The 26,076-nt window shown below is 32.0% G+C and overlaps 1 protein-coding gene across 3 annotated transcripts in view; it reads right to left on the bottom strand.

Moving 5' to 3' along the window:
- Positions 1 to 26,076, bottom strand: part of TOP2B (DNA topoisomerase II beta) — a 69,709-nt gene that overhangs the window by 41,890 nt on the left and 1,743 nt on the right. The window contains exons 2-21 of one of the 3 annotated variants that reach the window (XM_058184369.1): positions 21,918 to 22,007; positions 17,710 to 17,880; positions 17,366 to 17,456; positions 15,705 to 15,768; positions 14,999 to 15,144; positions 14,268 to 14,365; positions 13,521 to 13,733; positions 13,267 to 13,440; positions 11,741 to 11,842; positions 11,210 to 11,347; positions 10,384 to 10,522; positions 9,877 to 10,034; positions 9,656 to 9,781; positions 8,614 to 8,724; positions 5,469 to 5,574; positions 5,093 to 5,202; positions 1,375 to 1,467; positions 1,185 to 1,299; positions 589 to 710; positions 86 to 234 (exon numbers count right to left, since the gene is read on the bottom strand). In XM_058184369.1, the coding sequence (XP_058040352.1) occupies positions 86 to 234; positions 589 to 710; positions 1,185 to 1,299; positions 1,375 to 1,467; positions 5,093 to 5,202; positions 5,469 to 5,574; positions 8,614 to 8,724; positions 9,656 to 9,781; positions 9,877 to 10,034; positions 10,384 to 10,522; positions 11,210 to 11,347; positions 11,741 to 11,842; positions 13,267 to 13,440; positions 13,521 to 13,733; positions 14,268 to 14,365; positions 14,999 to 15,144; positions 15,705 to 15,768; positions 17,366 to 17,456; positions 17,710 to 17,880; positions 21,918 to 21,938 (2,447 nt within the window). In that variant the 5' untranslated portion in view covers positions 21,939 to 22,007. Of the gene's footprint in view, positions 1 to 85; positions 235 to 588; positions 711 to 1,184; positions 1,300 to 1,374; positions 1,468 to 5,092; positions 5,203 to 5,468; positions 5,575 to 8,613; positions 8,725 to 9,655; positions 9,782 to 9,876; positions 10,035 to 10,383; positions 10,523 to 11,209; positions 11,348 to 11,740; positions 11,843 to 13,266; positions 13,441 to 13,520; positions 13,734 to 14,267; positions 14,366 to 14,998; positions 15,145 to 15,704; positions 15,769 to 17,365; positions 17,457 to 17,709; positions 17,881 to 21,917; positions 22,008 to 26,076 lie in introns of those variants that run through there. The other 2 variants (XM_058184368.1, XM_058184370.1) reach the window with 2 other exon arrangements.

The following is a 26,076-nucleotide window of genomic DNA, read 5'->3' as shown; positions in this document are numbered from 1 at the left end:
TAATAAAGTTTAATAATAAAAAAAAAACAATAACATACTTCCCAATTCTGTATTATTTAGATTTCTGTTTTGAACTACACTTTACCTCAACATGGTGAAGATGTAACGAGGGCTTGCAGCATCCTTGCCACCATGAAGTCTAGTACCAAACTGACCAATAGGCTGTAGCAAGCTGACATTATTACTTCCAACAAAATTCTGAGCCAAATTGACAATTGTCATCATTAAAGCTTGCTAGAAGAAAATATTAAAGTTATGTTACTACCAAAAAGAAAAATCCAATATTATCAGAAAACTACTTAATGCTCTAACTATGACAAAGCTAGAAAAAAGAAATGGCAGCTCCCTTTTGAAAGGATATTTATTATCAAGTTATTATCATTTTATACATTATTAATTAGAAATAACAATATTGATGATGATCATGGTTATGACAAATTTGAATTTCAATGGAATATTTTTCTCTTTCAAAGTTAGTACAGGTGGAGCAAAAAGATTTAACTTTTCAAGTTTGCCTACTTTGCTTTACAAAATTATTCTTCCAAAATAATCAGGGTAAAATGGGTATGTTTTTATTTCTATACCCACCTCTCCATGGTGATAAGCAGACATTTCTGCCACAGAACCAGCCAACTGAGCAACTTTAACTTCACGTTTATCATTTCTCTTAAAGCAAGTATACAAAACTTTACGTTGCCCTGGTTTAAAGCCTTCATTAAAACAAAAAATGAAAAATTTCAAAATTGTACTCTTTCAAAGTAATATTAATATAAGAAGAGATATTTAATTAAAGTGCACATTTATCTAATTAAATTTATATATGTTGAAAGCAGCAAAAATTATCTAGTAAATATAAGGAATTATAAATTTATGTGTTTGATTTCTTGATACATACCATAATAAAGTTAGCAAATTTAAGGGTAGTTTTTTTACAACTTCATTTGTAAAGAAGACGATAAAATGAAGGTTGGTAAAATGAGGGGAAAAATTATTGGGGGAAATATACTAATATTGTCAATTACTTAGAGGTAATGCTATTGCTATTGCTAAAGCAACTAAGCTTATTCTAGATAGAAGGCTAACAATGAAAAAAGAACAGAAAAAAAATGCAAACAACAGTATTCCAGTATAATTACATATTTAAGTCACAAAAAAAGATACTATACATCATAAAAGTGACTCACCATCAACAAGAGATGGGATGGATCGCTCGTTATCTGAGTTGGAAAAGAGAATCAGCTCCTTGTTGATAAAGTCATTATAAGTGAGATGCTTGGTTGCAGTCCCATATAGAAATTGCTAAAATAAATAACAGTTATTATTACTTTGCAACAAATAACATCATTTTTTTCTCCTTAATATTCCAAAAATTACCTCTGGTAATCCATGCAACCGACGTTGTCTTCTATCTTCCATGAAATTTGTCAACCATTCTTTTCTGTCATCAATTTTTTTCTTACTGAAGGCCTACAAAAATATAACATACTACTGCTCACAATTATAAAATAGATTAAGGTGGCTATAAAACACCAAGTTTTAATCAAGGTCCAACAAAGACATAAACTAGAAATAGCTTATATAAGCTACATGCTGAACAACTGTACAAATGACCAGAGATCAGAAAATATTGTATCTATCTATTCCATGCTACATTCTAAAATATGTAACAGAAACTAATAGATGGCACATTTCTTTTAGAAAAAGGTCCTAATTTGAAGGCAATTTAATATCCTGCATATAACTTGTACACTTAAAACATGTGGTAATTATTTATAAATAACCTATACTTATAGGTTATTTTTATTCCAAAATAAAGAAAAGAGAAAATGGTTGTTTATTTTATTCTCTTTTTTTTCCAAGTAAAGAAAAATAGTAAAAGGAATAAGGAAAAACACCTTTAAAAACATTTTTAAACCTTGAGTCACATGAAAAATATTGCGCATTCTTTCCATTATGTTGACAAAGAATAAAGACTATAAAACTAGAAAGGCAACATGTCTATGGAGATTTTCATTATCCAGGTCATGGTTGTCCCAAAAGTACTTTTTCAAGAGGCAACTGAATCAATCAGAGCTGAAGAAGCTTCTTGGATGAGAAGTGAACCATCTTCAAAGAAAAACAAGAATGTCCTGTTGCCTCTTGAAAAGCACCCTTGGAACTAGAACGACAACATTATTCTGCTGCATAGAACACTCTAAATTCAACCATAGCAATTCATCTACCATATTTTTCAGACTATAAAATGCTCTGGATTATAAAACACACCTAGCTTTTGAGAAGAAACAAGAAAAAAAAATCTGCCTGTCTTGCCTCCCAGCAATTTGCCTACTTGCAGCAAACAGCCTGGTCAGCTTCAGCACAGTCTGATTTAGCACGAGCAGCTGATTGGCGGTTGGATCAGCCTCTTGGAATACCGCCTATTAGCTGTTCCAGGCTGCAGGGATCTCTGCCCATTGTGGCCGCCACCTATCACTGCGTCCGCGTACCCCATTTTCAGCCTCCATGCATCCAGTCCAGGCAGCAAGGCTCATGGAGGCCAAAAAATGGGGCACGTTAAGGGCTGAAAACAGGGCACATGTAAGTGGTGATAGGTGGTGGTGACAATGGGCTGCAATCCCTGCAGCCTGGAACAGCTGATAGGTGGTATTCCAGGAGGCCGATCCAACCACCAATCAGCTGTTCATGTTAAATTAGGCTGTGCTGAAGCTGACCAGGCTGTTTACTGCAAGGAGGCAAATTGCTGGGAGGCAGAGGAGGCTGGTGGTAGGCGGGGCTTCGGCAACATTTGCTCTATAAGACGCACAGACATTTCCACCCACTTTTGGAGAGGGAAAGCGCATCTTACACTGAAAAATATGTTAATTACCTATATCAGTATTGAAATTATTTAGCAGGATCCAACTTTTATTTAGTTTTAAAATATTTTAATCTAAAAATAAGGAGATATTTTATAAACCAGAAAAAGTGTGATTAAGGATTTAATAAATTTGGAAACCTGTATTATAGACAAAGTTCTTGTTCTTCCTTTCCTATTCATAAGATCCACACAAGTGACCTTCACTATACTAAACCTGCAAAACTTTATGTTTTCAATGCAGATAACAATACAGGTAATCCTCAATTTATGACCAGTCACTTAGTAACCATTCAAAGCTATGGCAAACTGCCCAAAAGATATTTATAACCCAGTTTAAAGGTTTGACTGCTATAGCATCCCCAGTGATTTTACAATTGACTGCAGACATGCTACAGCACAACCCCCCTCCCATCCTGTCCAGGAAATTCCCCGCAGACATTGGGTCTGCTTTAGCATCCCATCAGATTCCATACCCTTCTCCCCATCTTGGTCACCAGTCACTCAATTATATTTAAAAGATTTTCAGAGCAAGGGAGATCGGGATAGGGAAGGGAAGAGGCTGCTCTGTTACTGGGCCACTTCGTTTTGCTCTGCTGGCATTAGCCGAGCAAGAATTACTAATGCTAGCAGAACAAAACAGAGAGGAGCAAAGAACCTCTCCATTTTGCTCTTCTGGCATTAGTTAGGCAAAAAGTTCACTATTGCCAGTGGAGCAAATAGGACTCGTCAACTTATAGAAAGCTTAGCTTTTCTTCTCAGAAAAAGGCCTCAGTTGCTTGGAATCCACAAGCAGATGTCATTTTACAAACTGGTATTTCTGTGATTATGCTACACAGCCATAAATTGCTTTGCTGGACAAAACAGTTTGTATCAAGGTTTAGAAAAAGATAGCCACTTGTGGGATTATGCCATCTGTCCTCCTTCCCGATTCCTGAGCTCTGTAGATCTTCAAAAGGTAAGTGTGTAATTGTGATGAATATGGGTGGGAGGAGGCCCAAGTAGCTGTGAGCATCCGAAGGAATAGGAAGCAAAGCATAGGGTATCTTGGGGTGGGGAGATCTTGGGAGGCCAGATACACCAGTATGGTGTATCTGGGACACACCATACTTCACTTTAAAACCCACGTTTGTTAAGTCACTGCATTCAGGAGAGAAGGGTGGGGAATGATTAAGGAAGGCAATTCATTTAATGAGCTGGCTACATTACAGTAATAACTCGAGGACTACTGGTACCGTCTTATGACAAGACAAATATAGCATCTCATAAATAGCTCCATATTGAGAGGATTCAGCTTTTCCTAATACAATTTTTTCCATGTAATACATTTATATAAAGGTGCAACTGATGAAACCTACCCTTCATTTCTAAGTTTCATCAGGAAGTAAACATAGTTATTAGATAAATTCCAATTTGCTGCCTAGAACCTAAACAACATAGATGTAGCATTCTCCTTGTCTGGACAAAGCAACAATTTAAAGACCCTAAATGATTGGCATTCACTCTCATTTTATAAAACTGGGAAAAGTATTCAGGAAAGAAAAGGAAAAGGAAAGGATCAAGGAGTGCAGGTAAGAGAACACTGAAGCAGAAGGCCTCTGCTGTCATCTTCTTGGTAATGAACCTGAATATATGATGAAACCCAAGACCTTACTCCTTGAATAATAAATAGAGTTTAGCTAAGCTGGTTTGATTGATGCAATTTGGAAATTTTACTTTGTGATTCTGCAATTCCTTGCTTTCCTGTGTTTCTTCATAAAATTCCTTTCTTATATATGTATGGTACATTGGTTTTATAAAGAATTTTAAAATTAAACACTGAAATTACACATTACCCTTCATGTTTCAGGATCAGCAGTTTGTTTAATTTTGTATTTTTAGCTTTGGGCATATTCCAAGCAGGCCTCTTTTAAGATTTAGTTTTTAGATTTTTTCCTTTACTTAATTTTTAAACAAACTGACAACATGCAAAGACAATTTTTCATGAAATTTTACAGATGATAGGAATAAATCTTAAAACATTGTATTTTATTTTTGTAAGGTTAGAAAGTCACCCTCATCAGTTTCCTTTTACTGTGGTTTCTTACAGGTTTTTGCTACATAAATTTAGATATCATTACTTAATAATCGGATAAGATATTGTATCTGTCACTACAAAATACAATGATTTCAATAGGTTTCAATAATTTAAATAATTATAATTAACAAAAAAAAAAAAGATATTCAGCAGATATTTACCAATGTAATGGCTGCATCATCTTCAGGACCAGCATATCGAAATAAAATCCTATGTCTTTCCATATCTGCAAAATATTCTTTTGCTTCTTTAGCAGTGCTGGTGCCTAAACCTAGTTCCAATTGGAAAAAAATCTTGACATTTCAATCTATAGTTTTTTCTCAATGTATTACAGTTAACTTAATAATCACTTAGGAACACTAAAAAAGTACAACCAAAACAGTTTAATATTAATCCAATAGTGATTATATAAAAATAAAAAAATAAAAATGTTAATCCAATTAGTATTACGAATGACAAATCAACTCCATTTCATTTTAAAGTGCATTTTGAATTAAAAATATTTTTGAGAAAGGAGAAAAGAAGTTCAGTACAAACCTTTGTAGTATTTTATTTTCCATGCTTTATGATTCTCCATATGTTTTTTCCATTCATCAAATTCAGGAATACTATAGAAGGAAAGTTCCTGCTTATTTTTACTTGCCTTAAAATAAAGAGAATTTCAATTAGATTTTAATTCATAATTTTCCCTGTGTTTTATAAAATTACATATAATATTTGCAATGGTTATTTCAAGTATGATTTAGGCCATCTTAATTCAGCATAATAATAATAACAACAACAACAACAGTAATAATAATAACAGAGTTGGAAGGGATCTTGGAGGCCTTCTAGTCCAACCCCCTGCCTAGGCAGGAGACCCTACACCATTTCAGACAAATGGTTATCCAACATTTTCTTAAAAATTTCCAGTGTTGGAACATTCACAACTTCTGCAGGGAAGTTGTTCCACTGACTTTTTGTTCTAACTGTCAGAAAATTTCTCCTTAGTTCTAAGTTGCTTCTCTCCTTGATTAATTTCCACCCATTGCTTCTTGTTCTACCCTCTGGTGCTTTGGAGAATAGTTTTAGACTCCCTCTTCTTTGTGGCAACCCCTGAGATATTGGAACACTGCTATCATGTCTCCCCTAGTCCTTCTTTTTATTAAACTAGACATACCCAGTTCCTGCAACCATTCTTCATATGTTTTAGTCTCCAGTCTCCTAATCATCTTTGTTACTCTTCTCTGCACTCTTTCTAGAGTCTCAATATCTTTTTTACATCGTGGCGACAAAAACTGAATGCAATATTCCAAATGTGTCCTTACCAAGGCATTATAAAGTGGTATTAACACTTCATGTGATCTTGATTCTATCCCTCTGTTTATGCAGCACAGAACTGTGTTGGCTTTTTTGGCAGCTGCTGCACACTGCTGGCTCATATCTAAATGATTGTCCCCTAGGACTCCAAGATCCCTCTCACAGGTACTACTATTGAGCAAGGTACCACATATACGGTACCTGTGCATTTTAGTTTTTTTGCCTAAATGTAGAACCTTACATTTTTCAATGTTGAATTTCATTTTGTTAGATAGCGCCCAATGTTCAAGTCTGTCAAGATACTTCTGTATCTTGAGCCTATCTTCTGAAGTGTTGGCTATTCCTGCTAGCTTGGTCTCATCTGCAAATTTGATGAGTTCCCCATCTATCCCCTTGTCCAAGTCATTGATGAAGATGTTGAAGAGTACTGGGCTTAAAACAGAGCCTTGGGGTTCTCTACTGCATACTTCCCTCCATGTGGATGTAGTTCAGTTGAGGACTACATGTTGAGTGCAGTTGGTCAGCCAGTTACGAATCCATCTGGTGGTGATGCTGTCTAACCCACATTTTTCTACTTTATCTAGTAGTAGGTTATGGTCTACTTTATCAAATGCTTTACTGAAGTCCAAGTAAATTATATCAACAGCATTCCTCTGGTCCACTAATTTTGTCACTTTGTCAAAGAATGCAATAAGATTAGTCTGGCATGATCTGTTTCTGACAAACCCATGTTGGCTTTTGGTTATTACTTTGTTTGCTTCTAGGTGTTCGGTGATTCGTTGCTTGATTATCTTTTCCAGAATCTTCCCTGGTATTGAGGTCAGGCTGATAGCTCTGTAGTTTCCTGGATCTGTTTTTTTTTCCTTTTCTGAAGATGGGAACTATATCAGCTCTTTTCTAGTCCTCTGGCAGTTCCCCTGTGCTCCAGGATCTTTGAAAGATATAGTTCAGTGGTTCTGAGATCTCGTCTGCCAGTTCTGGCAGCTCCTCCTGCCAGAATCTCGGGGTGTAATACATCCAGTCCTGGTTACTTGAACTCGTCTAGGGTAGACAGATGTTCACTTACCATTTTCTTCCCTATTTTAACTTGTGTTCCTAATCTGTTTTTTGTAGTGCTGTTTTTGATAGGTTGGATTGTTTTTTTCCTTTTGTGTAAAGACAGATGCAAAAAATGAGTTAAGTAGATCTGCTTTCTCCCTGTTGCTTGTCACCTTCTTGTCACTTTCTCCCAGCAATGGGCCAATGGTTTCCTTGACTTTTTTCTTGTTTTCAACATGTTGGAAGAAGCTTTTTTTGTTATTTTTTACTTTTGTCGCTAGCCTTTGTTCAGCCTTAGCTTTCCTCACTTCATCTTTAAAGGCTCGGGCTATTTGCTGATATTCTGCCTTAGTTATTTGTCCCTCTTTCCACTTTTTATACTTGTCCTTTTTGTCTTTCAATTTGTCAGATAGTTCTTTATGCATCCATGCTGGTTTCTTTTGAGAGTTATTATTTTTCTTCTTCATTGGTATTGTGCTAGACTGGGCTTTTATAATATCACTTTTCAAAATTTCCCAAGCTTCTTGAGTTGTTTTACTCTTGAGGATTCTCATCCATGGAATCCTTCTCAAGCTCTCTCTAAGTTTATTGAAATTAGCTCTAGTTAGACTCTAGTTTGACTTTGTTCTACTACTTGTGTTTGAATAATGTTGAATTCCAATATTGTGTGATCACTTGCCCCCAAAGTTCCTGTAGCTTCAACATCTTCTATCATTTCATCTCTGTTAGTGAGAATTAAGTCCGATATGGCTGATCCCCTTGTTCCCTTCTCTACATTTTGGGAAACAAAGTTGTCTGCTTGGTTTGTTAGGAACCTGTTGGATCTTGACTTATATCTTGACTTATAATAGGTTAATCCAAATACAGCTCAAAATATTTTTGTTTGGCCATATAAGCCATGTCATTAGAATGAATAATATGTTTATTTCAAGATTTTCAAGTACTGGATATTGAATAATTAAATTAGAACACTTGAGAAGGTGGACATAGTACCATACAAAACTTACTATGATTCGCTAACTGATTGCTATTTCATATAATAAATTCGGATATCATACTAAGAAATAAAAGCAACAAGTTTATATAAAGCTTTATTTCTGTGCAATAAAAGCTTGTGCCTATGATATACAATCAAAGCCAGAAACACAAATGCTAAATGTTTTATATACAACTTTTGCTGAAGAAAAAAAAAAAGATTTTCTTAAGTCTTGAATCATTTTTAAATAAAAAAAAATATACTTGAATATTGGAAGAATTATATTCATACTTCATTTCAAATATTAAATGACATAAATTTTATCTCAGGTTTATTAATTATAGCATGTACACTGACGATACTAATTACCTTTACAATTGGAGTAATGAATTCTTCAAGGAAACCATGTTTCAGAAGTGAAGGCCAATTGTGATGAATAAAATTGATTAGCAAACCCTTAATATGTGATCCATCTTGATCCTGAATAAAAAATGAAAGATGGCCAAATATGATGAATCTCAAATAAAAATAAAATATGACTGTGCCACAAGGGATAACTTTTACAAATGATTCAATATTTATTATTTAAATAATTCAATTAAGATTCATATATCTATGACCACACTGAAAGCTAGTTAGACTATATTCAGATAAATATGCTTATACGGTATTCTATTACTTCTATACCTATTTATCTGAGGGAGATGGGAGGTTTAGAAATATAAATAAACATTTCTTCTGCAAGTCATGTAGAATTGAATGAATGTTACAGTTTTAATAGCAATATCAACTTAGATATCACTTCATAATGCTTTACAGCCCTCTCTAAGTCGTTTACAGAGTCAGCATATTGTCCCCAACAATCTGAGTTCTAATTTTACCGACCTCAGAAGTATGGAAGGCTGATTCAAACTTGAACCAGTCTGGATTGCATTGCCGGCAGTCGGCAGCTTGCAATATTGTATTCTAACTACTATGTCACCGTGGCTCTTTAAGCATAGCTTTTTTTATATATAGATCCAGGCTTCAAGTAACATATAAAAATTCTTCTATAAAAAAATAATATATATAATATGAATGCTAAAAATACAGTGTACAACTGAAAATATATCAGAAAAAATAATGGCAGAAAACTATAAATACATAATCTATTAAAAACTTTAAAAAATTGAAAACGACTGGAAATCTTTCTACCAAGAATCAATCACTTCAAAAAATAAAATCAATGGAAACTTGTTTATGATGTTTATTTTAATAAAATATTAATGTCATCAATTAGTATAATGTACACAGACTGTCAAGAAAGATGTCAGCAAATTAAATAAAGTCTGAAGGATAATAAAGTAAATGTAAATGAGAAGCAATAGAAAGGATTGCATGATAGATATTTAATTTTAGAATTTCAACTGACCTGATCAGTCATAATCATAATTTTGCCATATCTTAATGTTTTCAGAGACTCTGGATCTTCATAACTTTTCTTATATTGTAGACCAACTATTTTTATAATGTTATTAATTTCTGCATTTTCCATAATCTGTGTAGAAATAAAGAATTAAAACAAGCTATATTAGTAAATACATGCATATAATTAGCTAGGCACTCAACAACTCTTTAAATGACATATTTTACCTGTTTATGAGATGCCTCACGAACGTTAAGAATTTTTCCCCTGAGTGGAAATACCCCATATCTATCTCTTCCAATAACACCTAAACCAGAGACAGCTAAAGATTTGGCAGAATCTCCCTCAGTTAAAATTAATGTACAATCCAAAGAATGCTTGCCACCTATAACATAATGAAAAGAGCCAAAAAAATCAAAGTAAGGGGATTGAAGTAATCTTTAGTTCAAACCTAAATTCTTAAAATAGAGAATATCATATTTTTAGAAAAAAAAAACATTTTATTAAAAATTATAGATACTTGACATGATTTTGCTTTTTAAATAGCATGGCTCTTTAACCATGGTATAACTATGTTCAGTATTAATCTACCTATCCTGAAAAATACTTCTTTCAACGAATGTGTTCAACTTAGCAAGAATATTTACCTGAAGCGTGTTCGTAGTCATTAATTAATGACTTTGGAGGCATTTGTATTATTATAAAAAGTATCACAAGTGATTGTTAGCTCTTACCAGCATCATTAGCATCATCAAGTTTTGGAATGCCTTTAATTTTACTATGTTTCACTGATGAACATTTTTTGTTCAGCTGTGTCTGTGCCTTGAATTTCACCCAATTCAGTATACTTTCTACAATGCCACAGTTAGAAGCCTATAAAAATTAAATTCACAGTCATATTAAAAAATACTAGAAAAAGATTTACATTAAAAATAAACAAACATATCAAAGCACTAAAATCCATTTTTTCTTAGAAAATATCGCATATGTCAGAGTTTATTCTTTATGCAGCTTGATATTCCTTATTTTTATTCTCATAATTAACAGCAATAGCACTTAAATTTATATACCACTTCACAGTACTTTACAACACTCTCTCAGCAGTTTACAAATATCAACATATTGACCTCTATGATCTGGATCCTCAATTTACCAACTCAGAAGGATAGAAGGCTGAGTCAACATTGAGCTGGTCAGGATCAAACTGCTGGCTGTGAGCAGTGTTAGCCTGCACTACTACTGCATTTTAACCATTGTGTCACCAGTCTCTTTCACATACCACTCAAAGAGCTACAAAGTTTATGAGTTGAATTATGTGTTATATTCCCAAAACTAGATAATATTTTGCAAAACAGTTAATAAACTTCAGTATTTATTAATTAAAAAGAAAATGCATTTCAAATATTAGAGCATCATTCTTTTATTACTTTTCATTTAATCATATTAAGAATAGTTTTTGAAATGTAAAGGGATGTAAATGTAAAGGGATTTACTTTATTTAAAGAAGTTGGAATGATTCTTCAAATGATTATGGTTATGAAATAAATATGAAATACTTACTGCTTTAAAAAACTTTTCTGATAACTGACATTTGGACCCAAAGCTTTTCGGTTGGAGTGTCATATTCTCTTTTGTTTGAGAATCAAAAGAAGGGTTTTCAATAAGACAATTAATAAAAACCCATATATGGTTTTTTACCTGTTCAAAATAATAATAATAATAATAATAATAATAATAATAATAATAATAATAATAACAACAACAACAACAACAACAAAAACAACAATATATGTATACAATATATGTATATATATGTTTTCTGAGAAACCCGAATAACCAAAGACATATATATATATGTATGTAAAAACAATATATGTATATATATGTATATATATGTATATATATGTATATATATGTATATATATGTATATATATGTATACAATATATGTATACAATATATGTATATATATATACACACACACACACATACATACACACACACACACGTATATAAATCAGAAAACAAAGTTATAGAAATAATGAAGCAATATTTTTTGTGAAATTATTTTAAAATATGAACATCAACTTACCTGAAATGGTTTTACTGAAACACCAGCTTTGTTCTTTTTTTTGACTACCTCTATCAATTTTCCAACAATTTGATCTACCACATAATCGACATGCCTACCTCCCTTAAGGTAAAAAAATAAAAGAAGTAAGCAACAATAACAAAACAAAATTGTATTTTTGTGTTCTAATAATGAGAACTTTTCACAGTAGGAACAAAGAATATCAAATAAGCAAAAGAATGCTATACATCCTGAACACATTAGGAAAGTTACTACTTTCACATTGAAGTATTTTTAATTTATCTGTGTTTACCATATAAAATTTATATATGGTACACACATATGTGAACATATTTTCATTTTTAAAATTAAACTGTACAGTAGAGCTTCACAACTACATTGAGGTAACAAATGGGAATATTTACTGTAATATAATACAGTAAAAATCCATTTTTTATGGCAAAAAATTATGAAATGGTTTGCCATTACAGTCTTCCTAGCCTGGCCCAAGGTCACCTAGCTGGCTTATGCCTAAAGAAGTCATAGTCTCAACCACTATACCAAGATGTATCTCAAGGATTGCAGTAATACCAATATAATCTAATTTTGCAATCTTAACTGCCTATCACTGAGATTAAAAAATGAAAAGTGAGTAACAATTATACTGAAAATGTAATATCTGATCTGCTGACCAGCTATCTTTGAATTGGATGACTTGTTATACTAAGAATCACTAACAACAGAATTTTTAAAACAGACTATTTTTCTAAGTAATCTGCTCAAAAATATTCAAATACAGAGTTTTAGAAAGAATTAAATGATGCGCTATGTACTAACATATTATAATTTTAAGGCATGTAACAGACATTGATACTGACACCAATATTTAATACAAATCATATACATTACATTTGTTTATATGAAATCAATAACCTGTTTGACATTACTTTCACAACTTTTTAAAAAAAATTTGCATTACTTGCTTCAGGCATATATGTGATGAATATCAAAATTAGCCCAGTGATTTTCTATCATTGCATTTTATGTTGTTGTGTATATAATACAATTTATAAAATTAAAAACCAAAAGTACATTAATTCCAATTCAAAGATTGTGCTGTGCTTTGCAATAGTGGCAAATATTTGTAGCTCTCCTGATGAGGGAGAAGGTTCATTATCCGAGGCTATTGGTTAGTTTCCAAACATTCCATTACCAAGCTAGGTAACATCTTTAGTGGAGTTTAGGGGACGTCAGTGTTTATAAGGCCTATTTATAAGGCCTTAAGATGTGGGTGTGCCAAGTAAGGGTCTTGTGATAAGTCAACTGTGACTCATCAGTGGGTCTTGTGATGGGTCTTGTGATAAGGAGATTACATCAGGTCAGGGTCATTGGGAGGTGAACTGCTGGTGTGGGTTGTGTGGATTGGTTGAGGATTGGTACTGTCTCTGGTTGGCTGTGCAGTTGATTTGGATTCTGAGGGGTTCATAGGCTGATTGTTGTGCTGTGCTGTGTATTTTAATCACTCTTAAGTATGTAAAATAACTCACCTTTGTGGTAGCAATACTGTTCACAAAACTAATTTGCTGAAATCCCTTTTCACTTAAAGTAAGACAGACATCCCAGCGTTCATTAGCAAGTTCATGAATAACTTTCAAAGCAAGTCCAGTTTCATCCAACTTATCCTTTACATAAAGATCAACATAACTACGAAAGCCATTCACCTAGGATTTAACAAGAATAATCACTTTCTGCTTTGAATACATAGAATTTCATTATATAAATATTTTACTAACATTCTTACAGGTAATTTCTTTCCATTAAGCATAACTTTGACTCCTTTGCATGCTCCTGCCAAATCATAAGCTCTTCTTGTCATAAGAGCTACTATATCTTTGTCAAGCTTTTCCATCTTAAACTTTGAAAGATCTGGTTGGAATGTCACACATGTGTAGTCATCTCCTTCAAAATGTTTAATCTTGGGCTCTGAAGTCTTCATCATATTATTCATCCAAGTCTTAATTTAAAAAAAAGATAAAAAACAAACATATTCATTAATAGAAAATTTCTGACAAAAACACAGCAGTAAAGAAATATGTTTTTCAGTCAGTCATTCTAAATTTCTTTTTTTCAGTTCCCATATAAACTAAAATAACATCACATGTTATTTATTTTATATTTCTCTTGAAAAACATAAGCCATGTGTTCACAATACTATATAATTAATGCATTGAATATAATGTGCTTATTTACCACATTATCACTAGATTAATTTATGATATACTGACTAGATGTTGAATAAAGTGGAAAAAATAAATCAGGATTCTGACAAATAATATTTTTTAGTTCTCAATTAAGATTAAGACTAAGTAAAATTATATACTTCTACAATTACATTCATTTAAATAAATTCTATTGTTCAAAGCTTCAATCAGAGAAATCCCTGTGAACTTATCTCTGAATATCTTGTCCTATCATCTTTTTAAAAACTGTTTGAAAACTTTTAATCACATAAGAGATACGTTAAGAAAGCAAACGGAAACAATCATACCTGCTTAAAACTATGTTTGTATTCTTTGCAAGCAGTCTCAACTGTAAATTTGGTACTGAATATATTACAAAGTTTTGCACCATAGCCATTGCGACCACCTGAAAAGGTAGGGAACATGAATACCTCTCAAAATGTTTTTTTTTACTATGTCTCCCCCACTGATACATGCCATGCATCTGCAAATGGTATACAGGTAGTCCTTGACTTACAATAGTTCATTTAATGACCATTCAAAGTTACAACATCATGAAAAAAATGACGAGAATTTTTCACACTTATAGCCATTGCAGCATCCCCATGGTTGCATGATCAAAATTCAAATGCTTGGCAACTGATTCATATTTACAACAGTTGCAATGTTCTGGGATCATGTGATCACCTTTTGTGACCTTCTGACAAGCAAAATCAATGGGGAAGTCAGATTTAACAACCATGTTACTAACCTAACAACTGTAGCAAGAAAGGTCATAAAATCGTGCAAAATTAATTAACAACTGTCTCGTTAGCAACATAAATTTTGGGCTCAATTTTGATAATAAATCAAGAGCTATCTGTGTTGTATTTTAACATACAAATACTATAGCACTTCGTTTAGAATTTTGCAGCAGGAATGTAAAATTAGTTCCACTTATAAATCTCTTAACTTCCACCAATTAAAGCATCAAATGCCATGAAATTGTTATTACTACTTAAAAATTATCATTTATGTTATGCTGTATTAGTATATTTACCGGTAACTTTTTTTTCATCATCATCATAATTACTGGATGTTAATAGCTGTCCAAAAATTAAGGCAGGAACATACATCTTTTCCACTTTATGTTCCACAACAGGAATACCTTTTCCATTATTCCATATACTTATAATATTTGACTCACTGGAAGTGAAAATAGTAAATATTTTAACCACAGAAAAGTACAGTTGCCTTTATAGTTTTCAGCAATGTAATACAAATGCTTCAGTCTATCATATCTAATAGTTTACAAATATACAAGTTACCCGATTAGCAGTAAGTTCACTGCAGCTACCAATATCTTACGCTGTGGGAGAGCAATTAAGATAACGTGCAAGAAAAACATAACAAACAATGAAGATAACGTGCAAGAAAAACACAACAAACAATGAAGATAACGTGCAAGAAAAACACAACAAACAATGAAAATAACGTGCAAGAAAAACATAACAAACAATGATATCGCTGGTAGAATACCACACAGTGCATATTTTTTCTCCAGTGCTGAGAGAAGTGGTGGCTGTAGTTGCAATCTTCAAATTAGAATCTTGCCTATATTTTAGACTGTATTTTACTTAAAGCAATATTAAAGTTACAAGGCTTTCCAATCCCACCACGTATGTTCTACAACTACATAGAATCTTCTTCACAATGAGAATTTTAATAGTATGTTGTCATTATTAAAGAACAAACATCATACTTACGGATCAATTGATATTTTGATACATGTCATATTCTTATCTCTTTGCTTATTGTCAGCTGCATTTACTAGAATAAATAAGCATTTATTTAACTTAATAACTTAATAACTTCTGTTAAACAATTTTTAAAAGTTACAAATAAGAGAAATGCTTTACTTTTATATGCAGTAATTACAACAAATCTCAGCAATTGTGCAAGAAAGTTTTACAGGCCCAGAGTTCAATTGGATTTTCTTATAGAATGATTTAGAATAGTATCATCACTTATATTTTGCAATTAGTTTTCTATTCTTTCTATATAAAAATATACACTAAAGGGCACCTTGTATATTATGTTTATGTCAGTTTTCCAAAATGAAAATGTTAACAATCAAGTTTTGGTCATTTGTGTTTAGTTACAATATTTTAATCTTACAGATTTCCTATACTTCTGTCAACTGAGATATTTCAGTATCTGTTTTCCTTTTATTATATAATCATAAAGAAAAAAAGTTGAATTTCTAAGCAAGATTCATTAAAAGTAAAGAAACCTTCTAAGAAAATGTAGTAATTCTCTTGATGAAATTGCAGGAAACATCCTGTGTTCTGCTTCTCATCCCTTTGATTCCCACTCCCACCAGGTCCCCAAAGGCCTTTCTCCCTCCATCTTGGTCATCCTAGATCTTTTCCTCCTTTCTACTGGGTCCCTGTAGGTTTTTCTCTCCCTAATGGGTATCCACAGACCACTTTGCCTTCTTTCAGGCTAATCCCCCCTCCCACCAGGTCTTTGCAGGCCTTTCCCTCCCTCAATGTGTCAATGCAATGCAACGTGTCAAAAGGCCTGTGAGGGCTTGGGGAGATACATGAGAAAGGGCTGCAGTGTCTCTGCAGTTGGTTGTAAGACTGAATGACCACTGGGGTGCAGTGGCCATAAATTTGGGAATGATTTGTAAATAATTTTTGGGAGGTCCACTATAAATTCAAATGGCCATTAAATGTTAAGAGACTGGTTGTAATCAAGGATTATCCATGCAACCTCTTAATTTGTAATACTTAGGAAAAATTATAATTGATTATCAGGATATTGTAAATATAAGAATTTGATAGTGAACCAGACTGATTCAAATCAACCTGCTGAATATTTTTAAAAAGCATATGCTGATACTTGACATGAAATTGTAATAAGAAAATATGAAATAAAGATGTACTACAAAGTTATGCCACATAAGTAGCAGTTTTGATTAAATTACTTTTGAATTAATTCCTGTTGTAAAATTATCATTGATTAGTATAGCTTCCCACAATTAGTTACCAGGATTTTCATAGAAATGTATTTTAAAAAAAAAATCTAGGTCACAGAAAAATAATATGAGTATGTTAATATATATACATACATATACATATACATATACATATATACATACATACATACATACATACATATATATATATATATATATATATATACACATATACACACACATACACACACACACACATATACATACATTACGAATAAATTCATAATTAATTCTGAAAGGAAAAGGTTTCTTTTCATCTCTTTAAAAGTTAACACATTTACTATTAATAACAATGTATCTACAATATGCCAAAATATACCTGAATTCTTCTGTTTCAAAATAATTTTGAAATGCTGTTAATATATCATTGTTATAAATACTTACCAAGAATTTCATCAAATATTTTATATAAACCAGGAACAAAAGTGACTTCTCTGCAATTCATTCCTGCATCTTCATCAAACACCCACATCAGCTGTAAATAAAGTTTTGTTATGAATAAAAATGTTATATATATTATTTTAAAATATGTTTAATTTTTTAAAAGAATGCTCACTATATTTTAGAATTTATTTAATTATATTACCACTCACTCACCAAATGACTGAACAAATATTAAAAAATAGAAAAAAAGTCCAAATTACCATCTGTACCAGCCAAATACAAGCAAGATTTGATATACTCAATGATAATATCAACACTTCAAATAAATAGAAAAAGGAAATTACCTGAGTTAAAGGTTCTACCGAACCTATGTATGTATCAGGACGGAGAAGAATATGCTCAAGTTGAGTCTTTTTTTGATAAACTCTCTCAACAGACAGTTTTTTTGAATCATTTTTATTTGTGTGTTCAGGTTCTTCTTTTTTTGAAGCATTGTTTTGATTATCAAACAGTGTCTGTAATACATATAAAATAATATAAGTCCTAGTTTTGACCTACTCAAAAGCTTTGGAAAATGTTTTACTGGTACAACAATACCTATAATCTGAAAGTTAATCTACTTTGTTACTATATATATATATATATATATATATGTATGTATGTATGTATGTATGTATAATTTTAAATTATCTTTTTCAGTCTATAGGCTCCTTTGAAATCTGGAGGGACATACAGATGTTGAAAAATAACTATAAAGAGGAAAGGCCGGTGAATTTAAGAAATCTTTGCCAAGGTGAATGTGAAGACAAGTAGGCTACTTTTTTCCCACCTTATTTAGCACTTGAAAAACTATCATGCCAGTTTAATGTAGTTGGCAAACATGCATATTTCTAAACAAATAGTGAGTTGCAAATATTATTTTAATTTTTTAGATAAAACTGGGCCTAAATGAGCTTACAATTATTTGTGGAGATAAAATTGTTAGCAACTGGTATTTTGCTTACAATTTATTCATTTATTGTTGTAAATAATAAGATAAGGTAGAGTCCAGCAATGCCAAGAGATGTTGCCTACAATACTATTTTTTAATCTGCCAGGAATTTCACTAAATGGCTATCATAGATGGCTAAAATCCCATTCAAGAAGAATGCTGCTGAGGATAGTTTCTGAGGTAATAAAATTACATTTGGAATTATGTTAATAATCCTTGGATTCATGTATTTCATTGTCTTTGGTTTGCCAATTTACATTGATCATAATTTGTTGTTTAACTATAGGGACAACTAAAGCTTTGCCAAAAACCAGAAAGAAAGAGAACTGTACAATAAAGAAGATGAGGCTTGTTTAAGGTTCAAATAGTTTAAAATCATATTTTATTTATTATCCAGTGTATACTTTAGATGATTTCTAATTAATCAGAAAAATCTGGAGAATTTTTTTTTAAAAGAAGTTATTTCTCTATGTTAGTTAAATGTTAATCTTTTGTTATATTAAGATATTAGGATTATTATTTGTGAAATGTGGAAGTGCACCTATGGATTAGAGTGGAATATGACATGTATATTCAAATTGCAAAAGTTGCTGTTTAGAATATTGTGTATTAGAGTTAGTCTTTTTGTAAAGGAGAAATTATCTTCCTTTGCCATGTCAAACCTGGGTTTTCTTTTACAGACATTACAAATATTTGTTGTGAACATTTGTATATACAAACAAACCTGTCCAAAACCCACTTCTTGGTAAGCTAGAAAAATGTGAGATAAACAGCATCACCACCAGGTGGATTTGTAACTGGCTGACAAACTGTACTCAATGAGTAGTTGTTAACGATAGTTATATTTACATGGAGGGAAGTAAGCAGTGGGGTAGAGCAATGTTTTGTCTTAGGCCCAGTATTCTTCAATATCTTCATAATGACTTAGAAGAGGAAATAGAAGGAATTCATCAAAATTGCAGATGATGAAGAGAGAGAACACCCCAGAAGATAACCCAGAACACTAAGAGAGAGCACCCCAGAAGACAAGCTCAGGATCCAAAGAAATCATGACAAACTTGAACAATGGGCCCTATCCAATAAAATGAAATTGGAGAAAAACAAGGTTTTACACTTAAGACAGGAAAAACGAAAGGTACAAGTACAGATTAGGTAAAACCTGGCTGAAAAACAATAACTGTGAGAGGGGCCTTGGAGTCCTAGAGGAGGTTCAGCACTAGATATGCAGCAGCAGCTAAAAAAACTAATACAATCCTTGTATCAACAGAGGCACAGAACCAAATCCACATATAGTATTAGCACGGCTTTATAAAGCCTTAGTACGGCCACACCTCAAATACTGCATCTAATTTTGGTCACCCCATTACAAAAATTTTTTTGAACCTTTGGAAAAAGTGCAGAGAAGAGCAACTAAGATTATTAAAGTCATGGAGACTGAAACATGAACAATGGTTGCAGGATTTGGGTTTGCCTAGTCTAGAAAAAAAAAAACTGAAGGGAAAGTATTCCGGTATTTGAGACTGCCACAAAAGAGGAGGGATCAGCTTATTTTCCAAAGCACCAGAGAGCAAAGTAAGAAACAATGGATGGAAATTAATCAAGGAAAAAAACAACTGGAATCAAGGAAAAGCTTTCTAATAGTGAGAACAATTAAGAAGTGGAACAGCTTGCCTTCAGAAATTGTGGATGCTTCCTCACTGGAGGTTTTTAAGAGACTGGACAGCCACTTGTCTGAAATGGTGTAAGGTCTCCTGTTTGAGAAGGGGACTGGACTAAAAGACTCCAATGTCCCTTCCAGCTCTATTCTATTCAGTTCAAATCTCCAACCCTAGAAGATCCTAAAGCTGGAAAAAGGTGGGAACAGTTTCTAGAACTGCTATATAGGTGATGCTCTGGAAATTAATCCTTTCCAGTTTTCTTTTTCTGCCTTCTCCTGACTTCCATTTGCACAATACTTACAGGTCTGCTTGCATATTGTAAAATGAGAACTGTACTGACCATGTTGAATTTGCAAACAAAATGGACTTCTTGGAACATAACCTTTTATTGATAGAACAATATGTTTGTTTACATTGGGATATTGGAACCATTTTCTGTCTTCTGCCTTATACTGTTGAAATCTGGAATGTTGAATTTAATATATATTAACTAATGTTAAAATCTTAGATCTTTGTTTGGATCTTTTGCTGGTAATTAGATTGAAGAATGAGGAATTTATTTATTTCATTTGCCTATTATGGAATGGGTTTTATGGTTCTTAGTTAAGAGGAGGTGAACAGATTATGGAGTTGTTTATATAAACTATGATTAGAGTGGAATCACTTTCTTAGGGATGAGAGGAAGTCCTTTTTATTTTCTATTGCATTTTTTCTTTCTTTTCTTTTTTAATTTTTACCTTTTAGTGTTCTATTTTAAACCTTTAATATAATTATTGAACAAATATTCATTTAAAACTGTTAAAATAGTAATTAGATTACAAAAACAATCACAAACATTACTAAATAATCAAACTGTCATAGACTGCCACAAATTCCTTGTATGTCCAATTACACTTGGCCAATAAAATTCTATTCTATTCTATTCTATTCTATTCTATTCTATTCTATTCTATTCTATTCTATTCTATTCTATTCTATTCTATTCTACTCTATTCAAACCAATGGGACAGAGAGGAATTTAGAGTCTAGAGTTAATTGTTAGAATAACTCAGTATTTCAATTGCTACAATTGAAAAAAATACATTATTGCTTCCCCTTCCAACTGATATAGTTTGTATTAAATGGTTGTTTTTTCTTTTTAAAACAAAATAAGTCAGACATTCAATATATTAAATCTTTGGAATGAACAGCAATTCATTTCTGAATATTTCCTCCTAAAAGTAAAAATGGGGCAAAATATTATTTCTATCCACAATGAGTAACATCTGTATATCTAACTATGCTTGAGATTTTGAAAAGCCTCCGAAATACACAAATTAGCTACTTCTTCAAAAATACTGTCCATCCAATATACAATTAGACTTTACTTGAAACATACTAGCAATTCTGAAAAGCAATTATTTTTTTGCAGAAAACAGTGGTTTTAGACAAAATTATTCATGTTAACATTGAATATTATACAGCTATATTCAGCTTTCTCGAAGATAATACTAAACTTTTTAAAGAATGGAAATAACACGTAAAATACTTGGCACATAGTAACTTGAAATATCAGTGGCATTCATTAAAAAAAACTCTGCTTTTTCTGGAAGGGTCCTCATTTAGTTATAAAAGATAAAAGAAAGCTGGAATGATTCAAAACATATTTGGAAATGGGGAAGCGAGTTGGAAAACAAACTTGCCAGTTAACCATCTGTTATCAACCATAGATGGATATTTTGTAACTCAACACATCCATGACAAACATGCACAATCTTTATTGCAGGCATTCTGTGAGGACATGCAACATGCTCACAAAATTGTAAATTAGCCTAAAAGGACTAACCAAAAAAAAAAAAAAAAAGCTTGCCTAGCCTGCTTTAAAGCCATCACAGAATAGGACATATAGACTCCAAGAAGTTACCTTTCTTACTAAAATTTTCATTCAAGTACTTCTTTGCTCATATACAAACTCACAACTTCTTCAGATATGTTGGACAATCTCACCTCATTTCTTGAAATAAAAAATGTGTTAGGATGCAACATCATTTATTCTTGCAAACTCACTTCTTGAAGTACACCATTTTAAGTTCATATTAATTTTTAAATCATTCAGCTTATTTCAAATGTCTTATAAGATTTAAGATACATTGCTATGTGAATTATATGTGTTATGCTCTTTCCTAGAGGTTTGTTTTCCCAGCTTTGTAAATGCTTTTTTGGTAAATACACATTAATTACTCATTAAGCCACCTCTTATCTGTTTTGAAACATGTGCACATAGCTGCTGATAGGAATATCTTAACACAGATACCTCATTTCCTTAGCACAGCAGTCCTCTGGAATGACCATGTAAACTTGGAAAAAAAAAGGCTTGGTTTAAGATATTCCCAACATGTATTTTACATATTGGGAATACCTTACATAAACCACATTTTTTTTAATTTTCTTGCTCAAATTAAGAAAGATAAGGTACATAAGCAATACAGATGTAGATTTGATAGGAAAAAGTCATTGTAACATTTAATTTTGATGGGAGGCAAAATGGATCAAAATCATATTCACATTAATATTCACTGATTCTGTATTCTGTATGCAGGTTATCTTAATCAAACTGACAGAAAATTTAATGGATATTGCTGGCATATAAATTTCTAGATTCGGAGTTGGGCACAATATAATTTTATATATACACATGTATATATAGTTTCAGATTTTTGGAATTGAATGAGTTTTTGCTTTCTGAAAATTAATATTTAGCTACTTAAGGACTATATATTGTTAAGAGTGACAATTTCCAATCAATTTCCTCAGATAGATTGCTAGTGACAGTTTTATGGAAATATAAAAATGGATGCTATCCTTTCAAAATATATATCATTAAATCATATATTAAGTCAAATAAACACCAGTTGGTAAAATGTGTTGCAAATCTTTCAATTTAAACTTTAAAAGTATCAATTTAAGGACATTCTGCAATTTATTCAGAAAGGATATTTTGGGTCAGAATGTAGCTATAACCAAATACACACAAGAAATTACATGTGCATTAAATTATCTAGGGTCAATATACTTTTAATCAATAAATACAATGTGTTTTTACAGAAATAAAAATTGTTATTGATTTACAGGAATTATCCAGAAGAAATGCTGCAAGTTATATTTTACTCATAATAAAAAAGGTTATTTTCAAAATATTCAAATAAAACTTGTATATTATCCAAATTTAATTGAAACTATCATTTATTTGCTTTATTCAAAATTCAAAATTGTTATTCATATAAAATTCAGTATCGGGTAGAAAATTCAAGGCATAACCTTGTTGCTGAAGATGTAGTGGAAAATAAGGACAGAAATAATTTATTAGCAAATAAATACGAATGAAGACTATGAAGAAAGATTAATTAAAGGTTTTTGGAACCCATGAAATGAATGTTTTCACACATAGTGCTACTAATTTTTTTTTTGCAGTTTCAGACTATTTATGTTTACCATTATTATAAAAAGCAACAAAGTTAAATCCATGATTTAATGGAGCATTTACGAAGTAATGCATATTATTAAAATGTCTGTTAAATCCATAAATTAATCAATTTGTGTCATTCCCGTCAACTTTTTATTTATATTCATACAAATAATATATTTTTTCACTACTTTGTATCAATTTACATCATTTGCTTAGACATAGTGACAAAAATTGGCAAAAAAGATGCAATTTATATGAGTTATCCAAATGTCAGATACAGGAGACTTTGTCTATTGTTTTGGTATTATTTTAGCAAAAGGTTTGGGGATTATATCCAGAGTTCTATATCTTGACAATTTGTTGTATTTTTTAAAAGCTAAAATTTATCAAGGCATACACACAACTGTGATAGATTTTTATTTAGGTGCTATAAGCTATGAAGTGCTTGAATTTTTTTTTTTTATTTGCATTTATAGCCCGCCCTTCTCCGAATAATCAGGGCAGCTTACACTATGTTATTTAAGTATTTATTTGCTGTTCTATTTTTCATTAGATGCAAAATCACAATTTTATTTTACAAAAAAATGTAGAATTACCTAAGAATCAAAATGTTAATTGATTGCTTTTAAAATAACTTTAATAAGGTTATTTCCTTATATTAACCTTCCCCAACCTTACTATCTGCCAGATATGCAAGTTTCAGCTGCCTGAATTCTTAAGTCTTTGTTAAGCCACTGTTAATGACTATGAAGTTCACAACTCTAGAAGGCACTTAAGATTGAGAAGTCAAAGTTAGCAATGTAGTAGCTAGTAAGATAATAACATTTTATGACCGAAAAGGGAACTAAGATTAATGGCTTCCAAATAATAACAGTAATAACAATAAATGCCATCTATTAATTACACACTGCTTGGATCCACACATATACTATGTCAACAAATTATGAATCCTAGATTCTTGAGAAAAACTTAAATGTGTATGAAGGGCAACTGGCTAAAGAACTGGCAATTGTGATTTCACATTATTATCTATATAATGCAAAGAAAGCCAATTTTAAATCATGACCGTCATCTATTGCTTGCTTGGAAGCCATTGTGGATAATATTCGAAATATGAACTTTTGCCAATACTACCAAATCTGTCCACAATTCCAACCAAGAAGTTACCAGTTATACATAAAATAACCCTTTCCCATCTTCTCAAAACTTCACTTGCATGCTGTTTGCTGTTGTGCATAAATACTGTTCACTGTTTAGAGGTGTGTACTATAGTAACTGTGCATGCCCGAAATTAAGCGCAAGAGTGATTTTTAGAGTGATGTTTGGACTTATGAACATGATAGATTTACAGTCCCCCGGAACATAACTTGTTTGTAACTAGGTTATAAAGAGCAATGCCATGTGACTGCACTGATTTAAATGACAATTGTGGCAGTCTCAGTTGTTACTGTTAGACAAATCCTGTGAAGTCATGTGATCACCATTTGTAACGTCTTGCTGGCTTTTCCATTGAGTTTGCTTGTTGGAAGATGACACTGAAATTTGCAAGTTGTAAAAAGTTATAAGCAGTGATCACATGACTAAGAGGAAATGCAACAGTATAACTATAAAGTACTACCAAGTATGAACTGCAATCACATAATCTCAGGGACATTGTGATGGCCCCAACTACAAAGAATTATCATAAGTCCTGATCCTTCAGCACTGTCACAACTTCCAATGATTGCTGAATGAGTAATTATTCAACAAGATTTTTTTATGGATGTTTAAACTTTTGGCTTGCCTGGGCTACACTGAATGAAGAGGAGTTGCCTTGACCACATCTAAAATATATAACTGTATATAAATCAGATAATAACATGAAAAGTTCATGATCCTGGGAAGCTGTACTACTAGCTGTCAAGCACTGCATGTGGCCTGTGGCTCTGGGTAGAACATGCCTGATCTATACTTAAAATAACCACTTTTAAATATCTCTTAGAGAAGACAATTAAGAAAACCATTAAAAGAAATACTTCTGAATCATTGCTACTCTGAAGAGTAAGCTGGAAATATTCACTTGCAACTTAACCTACAACATGTCTGTAATCTGTTATTTTAAAAAACTGGTTTGCTTATTGGTTTGCTTATGAGAAGATGGCATTTACTGTCATAAGATACAACAGGTTGAGGCACTTACAAGTTACAGGCCCATTTTTATACAATCCATTTTGTTGCCCCTTCTGCACTTTGCAAATGTAAATCACTTTTGTATGAAAAGCAAAAGAATGAACTTTGCAGGTAAATACAAATTATTTTTCTATCAGTCCAATGCTGACGGAATCTTAGTTTATAAGACTGTAGTCTCAGCATCCTTTACTTTTAAGATGCAGCTGCTTCTGTAAAAACACATTCTTCAACACAAAAAAGACATGTGACTTTATTAGTTTTACAAAGAAACAGCAACATTAACATGAAAAGTAGATTTTAAAGATTTTTTTCAAGTACCACTTCAAGTTCTAACATTCTATTTGTTCATGCATCTGTAGAATAGCAGCAAGCCCTTTTGATAAACACATGAACTGCTTTGCTACTGTTCTGCTATGTTGCCTTTTTTAATGGTCAGTTACAATAAGGA

This window comes from Ahaetulla prasina, chromosome 4, assembly GCF_028640845.1.
Source record: "Ahaetulla prasina isolate Xishuangbanna chromosome 4, ASM2864084v1, whole genome shotgun sequence".
Classification (NCBI taxonomy): Eukaryota; Metazoa; Chordata; class Lepidosauria; order Squamata; family Colubridae; genus Ahaetulla; species Ahaetulla prasina.
The sequence above is the reverse complement of the archived record's forward strand: the minus strand, read 5'-3'. Positions and strand labels throughout refer to the sequence as shown.